This window comes from Phlebotomus argentipes, unplaced genomic scaffold (genome assembly GCF_947086385.1).
Source record: "Phlebotomus argentipes unplaced genomic scaffold, Phlebotomus argentipes genome assembly contig_6, whole genome shotgun sequence".
NCBI classification, from domain to species: domain Eukaryota; kingdom Metazoa; phylum Arthropoda; class Insecta; order Diptera; family Psychodidae; genus Phlebotomus; species Phlebotomus argentipes.
This window is the reverse complement of record NW_026776145.1, coordinates 74,827-90,159: the sequence shown is the minus strand read 5'-3', so window position 1 is coordinate 90,159 and position 15,333 is coordinate 74,827. Positions and strand designations below refer to the sequence as shown.

General features: G+C 37.5%; 3 protein-coding genes across 5 annotated transcripts; 2 read left to right on the top strand and 1 right to left on the bottom strand.

Moving 5' to 3' along the window:
* Window positions 1-237: 237 nt before the first annotated feature.
* On the top strand, window positions 238-5,192 carry LOC132265135 (phosphatidylinositol 4-kinase type 2-alpha). Of its 3 annotated transcripts, none has more exons than XM_059765664.1 (6): window positions 238-1,020; window positions 2,738-2,845; window positions 3,317-3,435; window positions 3,731-4,555; window positions 4,712-4,851; window positions 4,927-5,192. In XM_059765664.1, exons 1-6 carry the CDS (start codon window positions 663-665, stop codon window positions 5,009-5,011), a joined length of 1,635 nt encoding a protein of 544 aa, XP_059621647.1. In that variant the 5' UTR covers window positions 238-662; the 3' UTR covers window positions 5,012-5,192. The 3 variants fall into 3 exon arrangements, with proteins under 3 accessions (XP_059621647.1, XP_059621639.1, XP_059621656.1); XM_059765656.1 differs by having other exon boundaries at window positions 2,735-2,845; XM_059765673.1 differs by lacking the exon at window positions 2,738-2,845 and having other exon boundaries at window positions 240-1,020.
* Window positions 5,193-5,314: 122 nt separating this feature from the next.
* LOC132265153 (uncharacterized) lies at window positions 5,315-7,515 on the bottom strand. Its single transcript, XM_059765683.1, has 3 exons — window positions 7,372-7,515; window positions 5,612-6,893; window positions 5,315-5,538 (listed from the first exon to the last, which is right to left on the bottom strand). Exons 1-3 carry the CDS (start codon window positions 7,510-7,512, stop codon window positions 5,474-5,476), a joined length of 1,488 nt encoding a protein of 495 aa, XP_059621666.1. The 5' UTR covers window positions 7,513-7,515; the 3' UTR covers window positions 5,315-5,473.
* Window positions 7,516-7,848: 333 nt separating this feature from the next.
* On the top strand, window positions 7,849-13,607 carry LOC132265129 (uncharacterized). The gene is made up of 8 exons (XM_059765643.1): window positions 7,849-8,346; window positions 9,805-9,939; window positions 10,009-10,624; window positions 10,689-11,779; window positions 11,856-12,126; window positions 12,372-12,509; window positions 13,076-13,264; window positions 13,335-13,607. Exons 2-8 carry the CDS (start codon window positions 9,809-9,811, stop codon window positions 13,497-13,499), a joined length of 2,601 nt encoding a protein of 866 aa, XP_059621626.1. The 5' UTR covers window positions 7,849-8,346; window positions 9,805-9,808; the 3' UTR covers window positions 13,500-13,607.
* Window positions 13,608-15,333: the final 1,726 nt, after the last annotated feature.

The window sequence follows — 15,333 nt, the reverse complement described above, 5'->3', positions numbered from 1 at the left end:
CTATTACTTTTATTGATTGTTCAGCGGAAAATTTGTTAGACAAACAATGTATGAAAATTTGCATTTTATATTTTTCAAAATATGAGTAAAAAATTTTTGTGTCAATTGCTACGTAGAATTATTCACGTATTTATTTGAATTAAAAATTAAATTACTTATACATACGAAAGGGAAATCATCTTATGATGAAACCTTGTAATAAAAAAAATTAAGATTGCATTTTACGCGTTATACTATCAATTTCAATTTATTTATTCTTGCAAATTAACTACTACTACATCTTACGAATTTTTGTATGAAAATTAAAAAATAACTATCACAATCAGCGTTTTATTTTTTCTATAAAAAGCAAATATGAGAACATTTTCTGAGTTATGATTGCCCCCTCTCGCGACTCGTGTGCTTCTAGTACACTTGGATAAAGCTCTGTTACGCAGAGCTTTTACAACAATGCCTTGGATAATCCGAGACAGCTGTCAGTTTGTCAAAAGTGTTCTCTCGTCATTGCAAACTGGGGTTAGACGAATTAAAATAATTTTATCGTCTCAATCAGAGCAAGTGCCTGAGGAAACTGTTGGAAAAGTGACCAAGAGTGTCCAAAGACCAATGAAGTGTGTCGCGTGAGTGGCCCAGCCTGTGATAAATGTGTTCTAGCCACCCTCATGACTACGGAGGCACCCCTGCTGCAGCTGGACTTGGACGAAAAAACACTAGAGAGCCCCAAAAACGACGTCCCACCCCATCTGCAGACACAGCGCAAGGACACACAGGAGCATCACTCGAGGGAGACAAGGAGGAACACACGGCGGTGCCCCGATGACAAGAACAGCGTAATCTCCCTATCCAGTTCATCCACGGCGGGTGCTGACGACGAAGAGGAGGAGGAAGAAGACATTTGCTTGGTGCCTGAAGTCAGCTTCGAAGGCATCAATCTGGATTCAGGCGGAGTGGACAACCGAGAGTCGCAGCCCCTGTTGGGCGGACGCGACTGTCCGGACACGGCCATCAATAACTTTCCAGGTAATTTTCAATCTCTATCAAACCTCTGGGCCTTCCACAAAGACTCAGAGCAGCTGGTGAACAATGTTATTTCCGATAATCAATACCCCAACGAGTGAAAATCTACGTCGAAATCACACGGAAGACACACAAGTGCTTGAGAGTGTGATTCACGAGCCACTTGCGTCACTCCCACCAGTCTTCGCCACAACACACCATCCATATCCTCAAATATGCGCCATTCACAGAATTTGATAGCCCCTTCGCGACCTTTTTCCACTCTCGAGGCGATAACAAGTAGCGACGTCACAGATAATGTGGAGTTTCGATTGAATTTGGCAATGTAAAAATTCTAGGAAGACGCGAGTCCGCCAAGAGCTTACCACACAACTCAATTCACACAACACTAATCGCGTGATTGTGCATTAGAATGTTATCACTGTTCTCTGTATAGAAATGTCAATGGCCCACGTTATATCTGCATACTGAGAACAAGTTTGTCTAGAGGAATAAAACATGGAGCTTTACTTGGAGCCTGTCTCAAGGACTAACTCTAGAAAATGGATACAAAGATGGTGAATTGACTGTTTTTTGATAAAAAGCACATATTCAACGAGGTGTGCAAAAAGAAAGAAAAAAAATCTAATGCTCAATTCAGACGAGCCTTGAGAATAACCTCCAATCATGACGATTAAAACATTTTTGCAATAGACTATTTGTGTGAGATCTGTAATAATTTTGTTTTAATTCTTATCACGTAATTTCAAAAATTTCAGCAAAGGTAAATTTCTTGACAGCATCTTTCTTTTGATAGTATTTTCGATGCTAAGTTGCTGCACTTCTTTCTAACTAATTTCAGTCTAAAACGTTGATTCGAAGCATTTGTAAAAGATATGCTTGCTCTTGTTACTACAAATTAACGTCTAGAAATACCAATTTTTTAGTTTGCCTTGAATATCACTACTCTCTTTATGTTATAAATATTTCACGCCAAATGCCTCTTTGAAAGTTCTAAACAACAGCTTAATCATTATACTGAAGTTATTTCTTGCGGATCACACATTTATTGTTGGAAAATGTTTTGATGTTTCAACCTTGAAATAAGTCAGTATAAGAAGCAGATAGTTTTAATTTCAGCGTAAATCACATTTGGCTACAATAAAACAACATCTTATACACTCTAGATGACTTTTTGCAATAAAAACTCCTTTGTACATGTCCTGTTTTGCATCGTGTGTTCAATCTAATTGCTACATGTAAATATGCATTAAATAAGGTATATTTCTGATTAAATTCGAATGTATATCTGGAGATAAAATAATCTTTGAAGCTCAAAATCAGTTATGTTTAACAAAATCCGTCAATTCTTTTAAATGATTCACACACAATAATCTGAATACAAAGAAATTTGAGTTTGTGTTGGTCGTATAGCTGCTGAAACCTACATATACATACCGACACATAATTGTAATTTTTATATTCGTCACCTACTTGGCAAAATGTGTGTGAAACTTTAATCTTAATACATGCATTACTACACAAAAATTTCCAGTAGTTTTCCTCAGTCTCATATATGCATTACCACGTTGGACACTAGTTCATTTTACATTACTTTTTGGGACTAATGTATTTTCAAAGTTGACTAAAAGATAGTTCCAAGCCTAAGATCAGTGACACTTGTAATTGGTTTACTTCTTTCTTATTCCCTCAATGAACGACTCATCCAATAATTCAGCAGAAATCAGTGGAAATGGGAGTATAGAAAAGTGCTTTGAAAGAGATGATGTGTTAATCGTGGCAGAAGAGATCGACGATGACGAGTTTGATAACGCGAATAAATTCACAGGTGGTTTCGTGTTTTTTTTTTGTTAGTAAATTCTGTTCTTCTGCTTAATTTAACTGTCGAGGAAATAGTTAATTGTCTTGTATTTCTAACAACAAGCAATATGCCACAACTACACTGATATTTGATTGGCTTAAAACGTGTTTTGTGTAACATAATGTGATAAGAAATGTTCCAATTTGCGATGCAATCAAATTTTCTATTTCGTTCTGACTGTTGTATTGCCAGTCATTCTATAAATAAATTCTCTACTTTAATGAATTGAGAGCTTCTATCTAAAATTTTACGCAAATACATGCATTCATCAGTTTGTATGTTGCTCTGACTACTTCAAGATATGATGATGTTACTATGAAAACTTTATACGTAATAGATTAAAGCAAATTTCTCTGTGATTTTTTGTATAATATATCATGCTCAGGAACATACATACATATGTGCTTTTCATAATATTCGCATTTTTACTCTTTTCAGATGATCCGCAATTCAGCGAATTGGTGAACCAGGCTGAGATTGCTATTGAGCACGGAATTTATCCAGATAGGATTTACCAAGGCAGCAGTGGATCGTATTTTGTGAAGAATCCATCAGGGGTAAATATTGTGATGTTTTCTTTCTATTTATTGAATTGCTCCAGGAGATGAGATGGAAGCATTCTTGTTTTCTTTCATCTCTTATCGCCCGAAGGAATGATTTCAAAAATCGCTCATATATGGGTTATCTGTCGAAGCAATATTAGAATGATTCATGTTTGGGAAATTTTCACAACTACTCTTCTGTCGTATGCAAGAGAATACTAATGTGAAAATTTTGGTCGGAATCAAACATTTATGAATTTAATATTAATAGAAAAATTTGCTAATGTCATTCCATTTCTAAATTTTGCAGAAAGTCATAAGTGTATTCAAACCCAAAGATGAGGAACCGTACGGACGTTTGAATCCCAAGTGGACAAAATGGATGCACAAGCTCTGCTGTCCATGTTGCTTTGGACGTGCCTGTTTAATTCCCAATCAGGGATATCTCTCTGAAGCGGGTGCTAGTTTGGTGGACCAAAAACTCAAGTTGAATGTCGTGCCGAAGACGCGAGTGGTGCGCCTCGTGTCAGAAACCTTCAACTATATGCGACTGGATCGGCAGAAGGCGCGCATTAAAAAGACCATCAAGGAGCGCTATCCGTCAGCGCGCTTCAATCGAATGAGTCTCCCGCCGAAAGTTGGCTCTTTTCAGCTCTTCGTCGATGGTTATAAAGATGCCGATCACTGGCTGCGACGTTTTGAACAAGAGCCATTACCGCCAAAGCTGAACACCACCTTCCAGCTGCAATTTGAGCGCCTTGTTGTGCTGGATTACATCATTCGCAACACCGACCGCGGCAACGACAACTGGCTAATTAAATATGATCAGCCCACAATCGTTAACAACGGCTCAGTAAAGAATGGCAATGTAGCGGGCCACAGTAAGCAGGATTTAGCTGATCATACGGATTGGAATGTGGTGCAATTGCCGGAAATACGAATAGCAGCAATCGACAATGGGCTCGCCTTCCCATTCAAGCATCCCGACTCCTGGCGTGCCTATCCTTACCACTGGGCCTGGTTATCACAGGCAAAGATTCCATTTAGTCAGGAAATCAAGGACCTGGTTTTACCACTTTTGTCGGATTTTAACTTTGTCGAAGAACTCTGCAATGATCTATTCCAGCTGTTTAAGGTAGCTTGGTGTGTTTTCGTGTGTGTGTGTGTGCGTATGTTAAATATGAGAAAATGGACGTGTTCTTATCGCACTTCCGGAAAGAAACAATTTAAAATGCCACGTGAAAGAGTAGGTAATGTTAAGGCTAATAATATTTTTCTTTCTTCACTGCAGCAAGATAAAGGCTTTGATAAGGGGCTCTTTGAACGTCAAATGTCTGTGATGCGTGGTCAAATATTGAATTTAACACAAGCCCTCAAGGATGGGAAAAGTCCTCTGCAATTAGTCCAAATGCCAGCGGTTATTGTTGAAAGGTATACGACAGATTCCCATGAAGTTTTACAAAAAAAATTCATTAATTACTTCACTATCATTCTATATATTTTCAGATCAAAAGCCAACCCAGGATCATCACGATTCTTTTCATTTCAGCAACGCTTCCAGAATAAGAGTCCCTTCTTTTCATGGTGTTAACCTATCTGATGTTTCTTGTAACGTGGACTTGAGGTTCCCTTCTAAGATTATTCAATATTGAGATATACAAATGATAATACCATTAAGATTAGATAACTGCAAAGAGCAAATTCTATATTTCTCCACCAGTTAAGTTTCTATTGTTAGCCATTTGAAAATTACATGAGAACAAAAACTTTCTCCTTTTCTTTTGTACATCTATTTACGACTTTTATATTCTTAAGTAAACTTACCAAACAGAACAGAAAATATATCCTCATGATTAGTCAGAGATGGTGAATTGTCTTAGTGTTTACCCTCTTCAGAGATGTTTGCTACCAGACATGGGAAAACATTCGAAAATCAAATAGATTAGAGAAGATTCAACAGCAACATAGGGCGTATTTATTGAACCATATATTATTCAATCAGAATCTGTGTAGCAGTACCGATAAGGAATAAACAGAAAATTTTGCAAATCCATCAAATTGCTGCTTTTGGATATTCATCTTGATCACACGATAAGATTGGATTTTTACAACTACAACCTGCAAGTGTAATAAAATCAAATTTATTATTAACATTTTGATTCCAAAAATTAACATTTTTTTTTTTACTTACAGGTGTCATCATTGATTTGTCCAGGAGGAAGAAAACTCAATTTGTGGATGGTGTCCTTACTCATCTTTGCTGAGGATTGTTGAGTAGATTCTTTCTTTATGCATGGAATGGTCTTGGTATGAAAACCTGTGGGTGGTGGCAGGAAGCTGAGCTTGTTAACTGTACGTCCGTCAAATGGCTCCCCACTGCGGTATTCCTTACTTATTGGCTTACATGATTTTGCTGGTTGGAATTCAGCCATATTAGGGGCCATATATGATAAATTTTGAATGGTGGCTGTACTTAACTCGCCCACATCAATATCCTTTATACACATTTCTGACTTTTTTGGCTTCAATGGAAGTATTTTATTGGTTGTCTTTGGGATAAAGTCTCTCATGTGCGTTGTAACACTTTCCATTCGTTCGCTATTAGTCACACTATACAAAACTGGCCTCAAAGACTGCCTCCTGGCATCAATCACAGGTGGAAGATAACTTAATTTATGTATTGTATTGTCTTCGAATTTTTTTGTTTGAGTCAGCTCAATTTCACCTTTTGGGACAATGGGAAGAACTCTATCAATTTTGTTGATACTATAACTGAGCTGATAAATTGAATTCGGCTTGAACTTTTCAGCAATGTGGAATAATTGTCCTCCTTGTGCCGGTATAATAGGTTTAGATGGCTGGTAACCTGAATTTGGAATATAACTTTTTCGATATACCGTTTCTCTAGCCATAGGTGTGTTCACTACAATTGCTCTTTCCTTCCTCATCCACGGATAAAACTCCTTGAGGGGCATTTGCGTTGGCCCATAACTTAGTTTATACACTGTTTTGTCATCTAAAGATTCTGTTGGCATTTGATAATCAATTTTTGGCTTCAAACACTTTACCTTTGTGACACCAATTGGTACAGAATAAGACAATCTGTTAACAGTATCTCCAGAAAATTTTCCTGGTAGCGTTTTTAGATTATCTTCGTGAATAATCTTGCCGGAACGATTTGCCATATATTTCGGCAAGAAGTCATGCATGTGCGTAGTGAGACTCTCTAGTGGTTCATTGCTGATATGTGTTCTATTCTTCGGTAGAATGGGTGTCCGACGGATAACGATATTGGGTTGGTAAGACAGAGTAAAGATTGTGTCATGAGGCATTGTTCCTTCAGCTTTGTGAATTTCACCGCTTTGCGTCATTGCCTTGCGACGATAACGGAGCATCTCCTGGCCACTCACACCATTGAAGGATTTCTGATATACAGTCTCTCCGGCAAAAGGCTTGGTGGATAAGTGACTCGCCTGAAAGTTTAAGTGCATTTCAAAGTGAGTTAATTTTTAAAATTTTTGAAAGATTATGGGATTAATATTTCGACTTGAATGAAGTATAAGTTTAAGTTGCTTATCAACTATTCAATTTGGTTGCTAAGAAAATGGCATAAAAAGAAATCAGCCCAAATTTAAATGAAATCGAAACTATTAAATTAAGTGGTCTTGCTAACACACATTTTCACGAAGGCACAACCGCAATACGAGACCCTCTTTTTCCTCAACTGTTCCGTGTAATATCACCGTCAAGAGGTAAGGTAAATAGAACTTGGAGGAGGTGCAATTTCTTGCTAAAAATACGACCTTAGCGTTTGTTAGGTAAAGGCCGCATTTTTTCTCCACGGCACATTCAAATTTTATCGATCTTCAAGCCTCGGTTAACATACTTAAGAAATCTTCTTAAGAACATGTAAAACTTTGACCTGTGACACATATTAAAATGATCACTAACCTCTATGGGTTTCAGGATCTTCTCCCTCGGCGGTTGAATGTAGCGTGAATTTGGTCCAAAACAAATAATCTTACAGCACCTCTCACATCTCTTCTCGGATGAATTTCGCAAGAATTTTTCATAACTTTGTATTTGATGCATTTCGCCACCCTTCAGATTACAACTTCTTCGCGATATTTTGAAATTTTCTTTCATATCGTGAATATTCTTTTAGACGAAAAAGTTATAGAAAAGTGTAAGTAAAAAAGCGAACAAAATGAGTGAATGTTCAACAGTTAACTCTGTTTCAGTATCGTTATACTACTGTGTCGTTACTACTCTGTGAAAATATCGTAAAGCAGTCGGGTTGGGTGAAATGCGTCGACTCCGCGAAAAGCTTGGCCATTTTCCGACTTTCTTCGGGTCCTCTCAAAGCTGGTGAATATTCTAAGTCAGTGGCATTCGCGACTCGCCAGCGTTAGACGGAACCGGAGGCCTCATGAGCGGTTTTTGTAGGGGGGGAGGCATTTTCGGTTTTTCTCTGACTTTTCGCCTTCCTTCTGACACTGTGATCAATTTTAATTTTAGAGACCTCCTCATCGTCATACGCAATGTCTGTATAACTGCGTAGAGGTGCTCGTCTTATCGCAAATTGCATGAATTAAGGCAGAAAAATATTTACCTAGTGCCTCAGTGAAGTAGAAAAGAGAGTGCGACAGCATTGCGTCTATAAAAGAGTGGGACTATCGCGGTGCTGAAAATGATTCTCATTACCAATGGCTCTCAGTGAGGGAGGTACAACCGGAGGAACTACAATGCCAAACGCTTACCTCCCACAAAGGCATTTCATCCGCTAAGGCTGTATATACATACGGAAAAAATTGAGGCTAAGAAAAGAGTTGCGCTACAAGTGAGATAGAGTGATATAGTGCTGTAAATTGCCGTGTGTGTTCAGAGGCGAGGACAAAAATAGCAGCGAGAGAAATTTGCCGGAATGTGAGTTGTTTTGGCTGCACATGGGACGACGTGGTTGTGAAGAAAATAGATGGGTTTTTCATGAAAAGTCGATGAGCAAAGGGAAAGAAAGAATCTGTTTAACAAACGAATTAATCCCAATTTTCATCAAAGAAATCTAGCCCAGGCAGACGCCTGGGAATACAGACGTATTCTCCAGAAATACCCATTAATTTGATAAATGAGCGATTTTTTACTACTTCACATTATAGAGTTGAAAGATGACACTGTGAATTTCCATATAGATAAGATGGTGATAATTTCAAAAGCATACCCATATTTTTCATCACGGCCAAAAAGAGCAAAAGTGCGAGAATTTAGTGAGAAAAATTTTATTGCACGTGATATCTACATAAGGGTTAATTTAAGAAAATGCGGTGCTACGGCAATTTGTCCAATGATATTTACTTTGTATTTTATAGTCACATTCAAGTTATTTCCATGTGACTTTATGGGAAAGTGATGCAAGAAAATATGGTATAATTTACAAATTAGGTATGCTTCTAAAAGAAATTTATTCCACGTTGTAAAAACTTGTATTTTGTTATTTTACATTCATCCTTTGAGATGAAAAACCTTTGAGATCTCATATTTGCAGTATGTACTTAACGAAAAGAACTTTCAACCCTTTATTTTATGCTAATATTTTACATTTCAAGTACTAATTCAATATTATAAAATAGAATAAGGCACAAGTAGTAATATAAAAACGAAACAAAAATTGAGTGAAACGCATCGAACTAAATACGTGTTATTATTTAATTACTAGTAGAGTTGTCGATGAAACAACAGACATCCTACATTTGTCATTTATGCATTACATAATTTAGTGCTGATATATTAGATTACATACAAGATTTCTAGTAAATTACAATTCTGACATTTGAAGCACTAATTTATATATTTTAGCAAATTGACAGTAATACAAATCTCAAAAAAAATCAATCATGAATTAGATTTTATAGCCTTATTCCATATATTTTTTTCATTTTTTACTTATTATCCTATATGATATTTTTAAATTTTTAAGTTTCCATATGTACATAAACTATATTATATATGTATAGTTTTATTTGTCATATAACTCTCATCTAATTTTAATTAAATAATAAATTTTCATGTTATATAATTAGCCATAAATCATAATTTAATATGCTCAATCAAGGAATAATATTCCCCTATGCGAATTTGCCAATATGAAAAAGGCCAGCGTGAAGGGGGTGTCTGAATGATTAATTAACTTCCAGTGCTATTATGAAAGAATGACTATTCCATAAAATATTTTTAGATTCTGAAATATGTGATCATAGATATATTCTCATTGAGCCTTGTCTTTTTCACCCATAAACCCATAAACTCTTTTATCAGCTAATCAATTGACCAGTGCAGTGATTTGAGATGTCAAGGCTATTAGTTCTCATTAGAAAATTCAATTTACAGAGATATGGCTCTCGTCATGCTTCCCTGCGAGATGCCATGGTGGTCGATGGTGTATCGAAAGCTGGCTGATATTCAAAAGTGTTCCACTGTCGACTGTCTCATCGAGCACATGCAGAAGATACATGACACATGCAAGTAATTGCGGCATTCAATGGTGGAGAAATGTTCAGATTTGTTTTTTGATGTTTATATTCTCTTTCTTAGTGTGAGCCTAGATCCAGATGAGGACAAAAGAGACTGCACGATCTTTTTCGGATTGCGTACATATATAAACAATCACCTGTCGCCCGTTGAACGTGAGCACATATTGCAATACACAATTCCTAACATTGCCCGCAGAGCTCAAGATCTGAAGAATCTCAAACCCATGCGAGGACTCAGCTTCAGTCTTCAGCAACATTCAGAGACCATCGAACTAGAGTATTCTTTTGTGGCGTCGCTTCTAGCTAATGCGTTCTTTTCGACTTTTCCCAAACGCACTGAGAAAACTCATCCAACCCTTCAAGACTTTAATTTTACTCACTTCTTCGTAAATCTGGCCATAAATAATAGCCAAAAGGCAAAATTTCAGACACTCATGCACTATTTTGACTGGCTGGAGAAGCTTGACAATGCAAGAGGTAGCCTAAAGATGTCCAGGCGCGTAATGACGGGCAGACAATGGCTAACGATTGAAGATTGGTTGGAATGTGGTGTACCCCTGTCAGAGATAGAGATTAAACATGAGGCGAGGATTGAGAGGTCACCTCCGGACGTGATTCAGACTGTTTTTGCATCTTCTAGAATTGGCGGTCCAGTTCTGTGGAGCGGGAATTCACAGGTAAATACATAAAAGCAAATGAAATCACAGTTATAGATAAATTAATATAAATTATCTGTTTCAGGAAAGTCTTCAATTCTGCACCGTCCCCGAGGTACTCGTGGCGCTTCTCTACGTAGAGGCATTGGAGGACAATGAAACCCTTTACGTCGAAGGCGGACGACAAGTGGCCCGGATCATAGATGCCCGAGGTCGAGGAATAGTTGAACTATTTGAAACCCCTCGTGAAGTGTGCCTCAACGTTATGGATGCCGAGATATATGATGCTTCAATAGGAGAATCGCAATTTGAGGAGGACAACATCCTGAGGGAATTAAACAAGTGCCTTCTGGCTTTCCGGCAACATCTCACATGCTCTGTGATTGAGCCTTCAAGGGAGCGCCGAGATGGTCGGGACATTCGCCGTTTGTCACCAATCGGGGAGTCTGGAACTAATAGTCCAGGAGATGTCCCTGTCATGGCTACAATTGTGATTAAGCAGGCGAGTTCTAATAAGTCCAGTGAGTCATCCGTTCGTCAACAGGACGCACACTTCCTCTCACCATCACCTTCTGGACTAGTAGTGGGTCCTACAGCTTCTGGAAGGAGGGGAAGATTTATAGTGTTAGGATCGTCGGGAGAGTGTCTTCCAGTCACCAGGAGATCCCTGTCCCAAACTGGAAGCAGTTTGTATTCTAGCTGTGAATCTTCAGATGATGAGTTCCATAGTGCCCGCAACAGTTTATCGAACAGCGACGAGGAAGATGACGAAGAATTCGCCCGAAAATATTCCCATGAGTTGGATACGCCAGAAAAACGATTATTTTTTGCCCAAAGGCTCAAAAATGCTCTTCAGCAGTCTGAAGCCTATACTGAGAGTACAGAGGACAGCTACGCATGCGGAATCAGCGTAGGTGACTCCAAAAATTGTGATAATGCCATCCGTGTACGTCGTGCTGGATCAGATGGATTTGTCCTGCAAGCAGATTGTCTGGACGACACATTTTCTGATGAATATCAAAAGCACGGTGATAACAAGAGCCAAAGTAATACTCAGAATTTCGAGAACGGTGCTCTAAAGATTCGGGAAAGGCGAAACTCCTCCAAGTACAGTTTCAGTACTGAATTGAGCTCAGAACTAGAAGAAGTCTATGAACAATTTTCCAAGTATGGACTGTGCGTACGGTGGAAATGCTCCATGTTAACTCATAACACGTGCTGATATTTCTTTTTATTTCGATTTTTCTAACAGGTGGATGGACGACCCTATTGGCGATAAACAAAGAGAACTGGACCCTCGGGATGCAGCCGTACTTAAGTTTGCCAACTCCCTACTCAAGCGAACTCTATCAGAGAGCTTCGTTGGTGTTCCATTGACTGAGGGATGCATTAATAGTGTGGGTAATCCTGCCGAGGAGGCATCCATACAGAGCTATCAGCAGAAGATGGATAAACCCAGTCTAAATTCTCGTTCGCTGTCTTTAGAGTTGGCAAAACAAAAGCACAGATTAGCTGCACAATTGGTGAGTTTGACTTTAACTTCATGTAATTCCGTTTGTTTCTTTTTCTTTGCTCTTTTCGCTTCTTTTCTCCGCTCCTGCCCAGGAGAGCTTATATATATAGGGAGTCTTCGCGACTCGAAAACGCTTATTTTCCTCTAACCACTACTCCTTCCTGTTTTATTGTCCATGCCATTTCTGATGGAGACACTGGAGATTTCACGTGGAGCCCTATTCCACGTTGTCTTTACTTTTTGTGCCATCCTCAGGTGAAAAAACAATCCCTGCTGAGAATTGGATTGTTGTGTGGCGGACAGAGCAAAAGGCACAGAAAATGGTCAATTTCTCTGGTTCACACATTGCAAACGATTAATTGTGGTGACATCATTGTTAAACCACCCGTTGAGGTAATTTTTCCTTTTTTTTATTTTGTTTCCTCCTTGGCTTGTTGTGTTTTGTCCTGTTGTGTATCTTCTCTTGTGTGTATATGTGTTGTGTGTAGAGAAAATTCCCCCAAAGTTTGTCCCCAAAGTGTAAACTATATATAATATACACTATAAATAAACACTATATGTAAGAGGTACTGAACTGAACCTTTTCTCGCCAAGGATGGTAAATACGGTAACCATGAATAACATTCCAGTCGCGTTAAGACGTCGACAAAATTGAAAGATTATCGGCTGTTAAATCTTAATCATGCACAGTACGTGATGTGATATTTTTGGCGGAAATTGGCTTCAACCTGGACTTCAAGCCAACAAGCTTTCACACAAGGAACATGTGTATTTCTTCAATTACAACTCAATACCTTTTCCGGTGTCACTTAGTGATGATATTTTGCGTATCTCTTTACTAAACTTGAAAAATAAGAAAAGAAATAATTTGTACGCAGATATTTGGAAATGAAAATGCACACAATTATCACTACAGTCTTATAAAAATATTCCAATTTAATGGCCTTACCTTCGTTTAGATTGCCCATATTCTTCAACGGCGCAAGGGAAATTCAAATTTGAAGCCAATTGCAACAGGAAATTGGGGTTGCGGACGCCGGAATCAGGGAGATGTTCAATTAAAATTCGTCATCCAATGGCTGGCAGCGAGTGTAGCCGGGCTGCCTGTTCTGATTTATCACACAGCTGCCAACGAGAGACTTGCAAAAGTACGTTAGCTGAACCTTTCTTTTCAAACACATCAATCATATGCTTCATGCAAAACTTTTGCTCTTTCAGTTGGACACTGTATGCAGAATTCTGCTGGATCGACGATGGTCTGTCGGACGGCTGGCGAGACTGTTGTTGAGGCATGCCAAAAGGATGTTAGATACACACGAGGACGAGAATTCTCAGGAATTCCTGGAGAAGCTCATAGGATTTCCTTTACCTCAAAGCAATTAATATACATAACATGACGAGTTGATAACTCGAATAATTTTGTACACATTGTTCAGCAATGTTATTTATGTACATCGAACTTTGCGTAATTACAGAAGTCTTCCTTGAGCATTCAGAAAAGTTTTACTTCTCTTGTATAACTCAAACAAAAGATACTGACCAGAAGGATGCATTTAGAAGTGTTAGTAAGGAAGTTAAAAAGTTTCTTCATGAATTTCTACATCAACTAAATCAAAGAATATAAATGTAAGTATTTTGGAATAAGTATAGACCGCAAGATTTATTAAAGATTCGAAATAATATTTTAAAATATTATCTCAACTTAACACCAATTGCTATGAATTACAAAGAAAAAATAAGTGACATAAAATATAATCAAATCCGGAGTAAAGTTGTAGCTGAGTTAATAGCAACACTTTATTCTACGTAGTTAATATTTAAAAACAACAGGTTCTAGCCTTAGTAAATAACGATGGATCAAACAAAATGTTTTTTAAGGATGAACATTATTATTTTCTTCAAATTTAATTAGGTGCTTGTAATGAATAACATTAAAAACAAAAATTTGACTTTGAATTTTGCTAAAATCATCCCTTTTTTCGGAACCTACTATTTCACCGCAAATTATGCAGAAAAGCAAGGTAAATGTGCATAAATATGTAAGCAAAAGTAGTGCACGAAAATTCCTTATAAAGTATAATGATCATAAATAGAGTTTTTCATTACGTGCCGAAAAATTTCGATGGCAACATTTACCTTTTGTTTACTGAGAGCGTTAAGAACTTATAAAAGCACGCAATTCAACCAGAAAATTTAGTGTCGCGCGATAAATAATTATCAAAGTGTTAGATTAGAGATTAAATTAGATTGAAAATGGAATAAATGATGCGCCAGGGAAAATCCAGGGAAAAAAAACACATTGAAAAAAATTCATTATAATTGAACATTAATTAAATATGAATGACGAGAAACCTTACTGTAGTAATTGATACTTTTCTTTTGCATCCTTCGTGTAACCACAAATACTGAGATGGATCTCACTGGCAAATTTACTAATTTCTGCAATTCTCAATCTTACAAGAAAGTGTAATTAATTAACACTAGGCCGAGGAGGTGTCAGAGGGAGACTTTACCCAATGTTTGCACCGAATTCCGTGAAATATGACAGCACAGGATTATGAGAAACCTACCCCTGCTCATATTTCGTCATCCCCCGAAAACTCTTTTGCTATTTGAATTTATTGCGTCATTAAATTTACAGACTCTTCCTTAGCTTCAGTTAAAGGTAGTTGAAATTGGGGGGGAATCTCAACTCCGAACTTTAAGGGGTTTAAGAACAACCGGAAATTCCTCAGTATGTCCTTCTGGGGGTCTTCTACTCCTCATCAAATACATTAAGAGTTTTTGCTCCAATGTCCTAATGGATTGAAGTATCTCGTAGATTTAAGATTGAGATTTCCTTTACCTTCTATGTGTTTGACAATGAGGGGAGAAAGAAACTGTATTCCGTACATTCCTATTCTCTCCAGAATTGAACTATCAGAGGTATAAGAACGAGAATCACTTTCTTCACCACTACAATTGATTCAAATCTACTTAATATACCAACTTTTATTTTAATAAGGGAACTTAAAAGATCTCTTGCATATATAATTGAAATCTATTTCTCTGAATTTTTGCTTTTAATTAAAAGGTTGCTCCTTTGAATATAAAATGAGTAGGTATCTTTTGTCGGTAAAACTTCATACCATAATCGATTTTTATTAATAACTTCATTGCGCTGTTGAATGAAAAAGTTGAAGGTAGAAGATCTAAATAAAAATTATGTAAATGTTCT

What these genes read in the sequence shown, in the direction of transcription:
- LOC132265135 (XM_059765656.1), top strand. Translation starts at nt 663, where the DNA reads ATGACTACGGAGGCACCCCTGCTGCAGCTGGACTTGGACGAAAAAACA. An exon ending in GGCCATCAATAACTTTCCAG is followed by an intron (nt 1,021 to 2,734) that starts GTAATTTTCAAT and finishes CCAATAATTCAG; the next exon opens with CAGAAATCAGTGGAAATGGG. An exon ending in TAACGCGAATAAATTCACAG is followed by an intron (nt 2,846 to 3,316) that starts GTGGTTTCGTGT and finishes TACTCTTTTCAG; the next exon opens with ATGATCCGCAATTCAGCGAA.
- LOC132265153 (XM_059765683.1), bottom strand. Translation starts at nt 7,512, where the DNA reads ATGCATCAAATACAAAGTTATGAAAAATTCTTGCGAAATTCATCCGAG. An exon ending in AGATCCTGAAACCCATAGAG is followed by an intron (nt 6,894 to 7,371) that starts GTTAGTGATCAT and finishes TTAAACTTTCAG; the next exon opens with GCGAGTCACTTATCCACCAA. An exon ending in ACAAATCAATGATGACACCT is followed by an intron (nt 5,539 to 5,611) that starts GTAAGTAAAAAA and finishes TTACACTTGCAG; the next exon opens with GTTGTAGTTGTAAAAATCCA.
- LOC132265129 (XM_059765643.1), top strand. Translation starts at nt 9,809, where the DNA reads ATGGCTCTCGTCATGCTTCCCTGCGAGATGCCATGGTGGTCGATGGTG. An exon ending in AAGATACATGACACATGCAA is followed by an intron (nt 9,940 to 10,008) that starts GTAATTGCGGCA and finishes TCTCTTTCTTAG; the next exon opens with TGTGAGCCTAGATCCAGATG. An exon ending in TTGTTAAACCACCCGTTGAG is followed by an intron (nt 12,510 to 13,075) that starts GTAATTTTTCCT and finishes ACCTTCGTTTAG; the next exon opens with ATTGCCCATATTCTTCAACG.